At 57.9% G+C, this 5,656-nt stretch overlaps 1 protein-coding gene across 3 annotated transcripts; it reads left to right on the plus strand.

The window, feature by feature from the left end:
* Positions 1 to 1,045: 1,045 nt before the first annotated feature.
* Positions 1,046 to 3,898, plus strand: Sp8 (Sp8 transcription factor). Of its 3 annotated transcripts, none has more exons than XM_021657063.2 (2): positions 1,046 to 1,203; positions 2,259 to 3,898. In XM_021657063.2, exons 1-2 carry the CDS (start codon positions 1,183 to 1,185, stop codon positions 3,759 to 3,761), a joined length of 1,524 nt encoding a protein of 507 aa, XP_021512738.1. In that variant the 5' UTR covers positions 1,046 to 1,182; the 3' UTR covers positions 3,762 to 3,898. The 3 variants fall into 3 exon arrangements, with proteins under 3 accessions (XP_021512738.1, XP_021512739.1, XP_060244280.1); XM_021657064.2 differs by lacking the exon at positions 1,046 to 1,203 and adding an exon at positions 1,216 to 1,614; XM_060388297.1 differs by lacking the exon at positions 1,046 to 1,203 and adding an exon at positions 1,696 to 1,834.
* Positions 3,899 to 5,656: the final 1,758 nt, after the last annotated feature.

Consider the following 5,656-nt stretch of genomic DNA (forward strand, 5'->3'; position numbering starts at 1 on the left):
AACCAATAGATTTCGGCCACTGCGAGTTTTCCGTCAGAAAGGCACGGTGGGGTTTCCTGCGAAAACTTCTAAATTGGGGAAAATGCTCAATTTCTCATCCAATGGGAGAGAAACACACCCCCTAGCCCTCCCCTCTCCACCTAATCCTTTTGTAATTTTACTGCGCGCGGCCACGGGGCAAACACCTCCTCCAGGAGGTGCACTTCCAAAGCCGAATCCCACCTCGAAAGGGGGTGGTGATGGTAAGGGCAACCAGATCAAAGTAACAACTGCACGGCGCAGGCGCACACACGCCACCTACCCCCCCAACACACACTCACCCTGGCCCAACCTTCCAATCTTTTTATTTGGCTGAAACATCAGCAAATGTAAGATACGTATCAAGATTTGCTTCAAAACTATACGAAAGAGACCAGGAAACTAAGAAGCAACAACAAAATCACTCCATCTCCACGTTTAGGAGGCAGAGGAAGTTGGTGGCGGAGGTAGCTGGGGATCTTCATTTCCCCGGCCTCGCTCGACTTGGCAGTTTCTGCAGATCAGCAGTCTCTCACGTACGCACACTTATCGTGTTGTTTCTGCTCCCCACGTCCAGCTTTGCTGCTCCCGCGCTCGCACACATCCCTCTTCCCCTCGATCGCGCGCACACAGGCACGCACGCGCTCGCCACCTACAGCAAACACGCGCGCACGCCTCTCCCGCCCGGGATTGAACGCGCTGCCGCTCCCGGCTCACTACGGTAGAGGACTCGGTTATCTTCCACACTTCTCATCTCGGTTCCGGTCCCCGTTTGTCACACACGCAGTTACTCCCACACAAGCCCTCCCGGGGTGCACGACCACCGCTGGCCCCTGCTCGCCCAGCCTCCCCTCCGCCGTCCGCAGCGCTCTCTCCCGGGGGAGCACACGCGCGATCACCTTGCACGCGCGCGCACACGGCGCGGCCCCGCATCTCCCCCTCCCGCCGGCGCCGATGACCTCACGGCGCGCGCGCGGCGGCCGGGCGAGGCCGCAGATTGGCTGGCCGCGCCTCCGCGGCACTTCAAAGCCGGAGAGGGAGCTACAATTGTGGCGGAATGGGCGGAACTGATCATTGTATTGCACACCTCTAAAAAAAACACTGCCTCTGATTTATCAATATAAAAAAGATCCTCTGAGAGGAGGAGGAGGGCGCTTCTGTGTGATGGCAACTTCTCTTCTAGGGGTGAGTCTCAGGATCCTCGCGCGGCTTTAATTAGTTCCCTTTATTGCTGTCGGAGGGGGTTGCAGTCTCCCGGCCAGGCCACGGCTCTCAGCCTCGGCAGCGAGGACCCCCTCCCCCTTAAGTACCAGTGAGTTAGGAGCGCGGGGGAGAGGAGGCAGAGCCGCCTTTTTTCTCAGCACGGGAAAGGTTGATAGGGTACTGAGACCCTCCACCTCGCCGCGCGCCGCTCCCTGCCCGAGGCAAGTGCGCGTAGCCCCGAACACGAGCGACGGTGTCGAGGGCGGACGCAAGTTTTTCCCTCCGGGGATACAGCAGATTCTCCCCTTCCCCTTGTGTGTGTGTGGGTTTTTTTTTTTTTTTTTTTTTGGTTTTGTTTTTTGTTTTTTTTCCTCAGCCCGCCTTGTATTGCAGGTACGTTGAACTCATCTTATTTCTACCATTATAGATATTCTGAAAGAAGGAAAGAAAGAAAGAAAGAAAGAAAGAAAGAAAGAAAGAAAGAAAGAAAGAAAGAGGAAGGAAAGAAGGAAAAGCGAGGGGCTAGGAGAGCAGCCTTACAGGCCTGCTTGGGCCAAGGAGAAGCAGCCCAGGATGGATTGAGGGGCCGGCTCTTCCCGGCCCTCTCCAGATGGTAGGGCGGCGGTCTCCCTGGGTTCTGAGGCGGGGAAACTTCTCCCGCCCCAGCCTGGACTTTCTGTTCGTTGATCGGGAGCGTTTAGGGCTGTGAACACAAGAGTGCTGTCTAGGTGGGATTCGTGCTGGGCTCTCCTTTAGCGCGGCACTTTACTTCGGGCTCCGGCGCCCCCAGCCCGCTGATCCCTCCCGTAGAGCAGGAGGCGCGGGGCGCAGGGACGCGGGGACAGCAGGAGGCACCGGGCACTGGGACAGCAGGGGTAGCAGGAGGCGCGGGGCGCAGGGGCAGCAGGGGCGCGGGGAAGGCCGCGGCCAGAGAGGGGGAGCCGCGGGGCGTCCGGGGGCCACCGCAGGACTAACGCACGTGTCTCTCCTCCCTCCCCCTCCGGCCCTCTGCCCCTCCCCCTCCTCCCCCGTCTCAGGAGGAACCGCGGCTGGGATCCACTCCGCTGGCCATGCTCGCCGCTACCTGCAACAAGATCGGCAGCCCCAGCCCGTCGCCCTCCTCGCTGTCGGACAGCTCGCCGTCCTTCGGGAAAGGCTTCCACCCCTGGAAGCGCTCCTCGTCGTCGTCCTCGGGCAGCTGCGGCGCCGTGGGCTCCGGCCTCCCCGGCTTCGGCGTGTCGGGCACCCCCCGGGGCGGCGGCTCGTCCTCGGCGGCCGCGGCGGCGGCGGCGGCGGCGGCGGCGGCCGCGGCGCTGGTGTCCGACTCGTTCGGCTGCGGCGGCTCGCCGGGCTCCAGCGCCTTCTCGCTCACCTCCAGCAGCGCCGCCGCCGCCGCCGCGGCCGCCGCGGCCGCCGCCTCCAGCTCGCCCTTCGCCAACGACTACTCGGTGTTCCCGGCGCCGGGCGTGTCGGGGGGCGGCGGCGGCGGCGGCGGGGGCGGCGGCGGCGGCGGCGGCGGCTCCGGGGCGCACTCGCAGGACGGCTCGCACCAGCCGGTGTTCATCTCCAAGGTGCACGCGTCGGTGGACGGGCTGCAGGGCATCTACCCGCGCGTGGGCATGGCGCACCCCTACGAGTCGTGGTTCAAGCCCTCGCACCCGGGCCTCGCCGCCGCCGGCGACGTGGGCTCCGCGGGCGCCTCCAGCTGGTGGGACGTGGGCGCGGGCTGGATCGACGTGCAGAACCCCAACGGCGCGGCGGCGCTGCCCGGCTCGCTGCACCCGGCGGCCGGCGGCCTGCAGACGTCGCTGCACTCCCCGCTGGGCGGCTACAACTCGGAGTACTCGGGCCTGGGCCACTCGGCCTTCGGCGGCGGCGCCTCGTCGCACCTGCTCAGCCCCGCGGGCCAGCACCTCATGGACGGCTTCAAGCCGGTGCTGCCCGGCTCCTACCCCGACGCCGCGCCGTCGCCGCTGGCCGGCGCGGGCGGCTCGGTGCTGAGCGCGGGCCCCGCCGCGCCCCTCGGGGGCTCCCCGCGCTCGTCCGCGCGCCGCTACTCGGGCCGCGCCACCTGCGACTGCCCCAACTGCCAGGAGGCCGAGCGCCTGGGCCCGGCGGGAGCCAGCCTGCGGCGCAAGGGGCTGCACAGCTGCCACATCCCTGGCTGCGGCAAGGTCTACGGCAAGACGTCGCACCTGAAGGCGCACCTGCGCTGGCACACGGGCGAGCGACCCTTCGTGTGCAACTGGCTCTTCTGCGGCAAGCGCTTCACGCGCTCCGACGAGCTGCAGCGGCACCTGCGGACGCACACGGGCGAGAAGCGCTTCGCCTGCCCCGTGTGCAACAAGCGCTTCATGCGCAGCGACCACCTGAGCAAGCACGTGAAGACGCACAGCGGCGGCGGCGGCCCGGCCGGCCCGGGCGGCGGCAAGAAGGGCAGCGACACCGACAGCGAGCACAGCGCGGCGGGCAGCCCGCCCTGCCCGTCCCCCGAGCTGCTGCCGCCCCCCGAGCCGGCCCACCGCAACGGCCTGGAGTGACGGCGGCGCGTGTGCCCGGCCGCGCCCGCCGCCCCGCGCCCCTCTCCGCGGCCTCCCTCTCCGGGCTCAGTTCAAGGCGTGGACGGCCCCGGCGCCCTTCCGCACGGCGGCGCCGGGCCGGGACTCGGGGGCCCTGGCCGGCTGCCGGTGGAGAAAAGCGCAGCCGACGGCGGCCGGAGCCGGGCCCCCGAGGACGCCCCCTGGGCGCACTGCCCAGCCCCGGGAGCAGAGTTTAGCCTCTCCGCTCTGCGAGGACTTTGTGCCGTGCGGGTGAGCCGACGTGAGTTCTGCGAACGGGAACCAATGTTGCCATCCTCTTTCACCTTTGTAACTTTTGGGTTTTTTTTTTTTTTTTTGTTTTGTTTTTTTAACTGAAAAGCCGAGAGGAAAAAAACAAGCAACCTTGCTCTTAGCTTCCGGTTTAGACAGGTTTCCCTCTGCCTGCGAGCATGTCTTTCTCTCCAGACCGCTAATATTGATCCCAAGCTGTTTTGATCACAGTAATTTATGGGGTGGGGGTGGGAGTGAGGCTAGATATCTTTTTCTTATGCAAATACCCCCTTTCCGGTGAGACCAGATTAGCCATCTTCATGTGTGCCCTTTCTACCTCGTTTTTTCACCATCCCCGAGCATATTCTCCCAACTTCCTCTCCTCCCTCTCTTTTGGGTTAGTCCAGGAGTCAATATATCTACCCATTTGTGTAAATTATTGCAAGCCTTTGAATTTTTTAGGATTAAACCTTTTTTTTTTTTTTTTTTTTTTTGGTGTGTGATTTGAACTCAAGTGAAGAACCTATCGTTTATTTCAGATGAGGCTGTAGTTTAAATGCCAAAAGAGGGAAACAGCTTTTTTTTTTTTTAAATTCTTTGTAAAATATATCTGAACCTAATGGTTTGTACAACTGGAAAATCGTTCTAGATTAGTTTCTCATTAGACACGACCCCGCCGGTGTGAGGTGTGAGGTGCATTGTCCAGGAGACGATTATGTATAGTATTTTTCTTGTACATTACTTCCGGTAAATATTTGAAAATATATTGAAGTAAACTTGATTTTTTTTTCTTTTTCGTCAGAAGAAAATATTAAGAGTTATTGCTGAGGTTCTGATGAGCTGCAGGTTTTTTTTTTAACTCAATTCTGGAGGTGCAGAACCACACACGCACTTTCCGGGCCTAGTTTTGCTCGAATATAAATTTAGATAGGTTTCAAGCTGTAACTAAGACACTATTTGATAAATGTTGGATGACATTTAATTTAATGGCGCATGTACTTATTTGCATTTGCTGGCAGTTCAGGCATAGTTAAAGTGAGAGTTCTCCTATACTTCATAAATATGGGGTCTGCCAAACCCATGTATTAAATAAATTGTCCAAGTGATTCTCGACTAACTTTGGCCTTTGTGTATTTGCTGAAGGTGATATTGTTAACTGTTGACAAACGCTCCTGACACGACATTTAAGTGTTGTTTGCAGGGTCTGCAAACTAACTATTCATTGTGATGTTGAAATAATTTGGATATTTCACATTGAAATGAAAAGCCTTTCTCTGGAACATTTTAGACTTGCATTTTAAATGCATGAAATGTAATGGATTTATTTGTAATATTTTAAATGGTATTAATAAACTGAGATAAAAGACTAGGTCAGTTAATTTGTATTTTTTTCCCCTTTTAAAACTATGGGCATTTACATTTTATCTTCAGTTTTAATATCTAATTTAAACAAAATATGACCCTTTTGTGGTAATATTTAAGTACTTGCCTTTAAGATATTATGTAGGTGGAAGGTCTATTTGGCAGAGCTGTGTTTTCCTTGTTTACCGAGATAAAGATTATAGTGTCTAAAATATGTAATTAATTATTTACTCATATTTAGCTCATAGTACCAGGATTTACTG

Source organism: Meriones unguiculatus, chromosome 7 (genome assembly GCF_030254825.1).
Source record: "Meriones unguiculatus strain TT.TT164.6M chromosome 7, Bangor_MerUng_6.1, whole genome shotgun sequence".
Classification (NCBI taxonomy): domain Eukaryota; kingdom Metazoa; phylum Chordata; class Mammalia; order Rodentia; family Muridae; genus Meriones; species Meriones unguiculatus.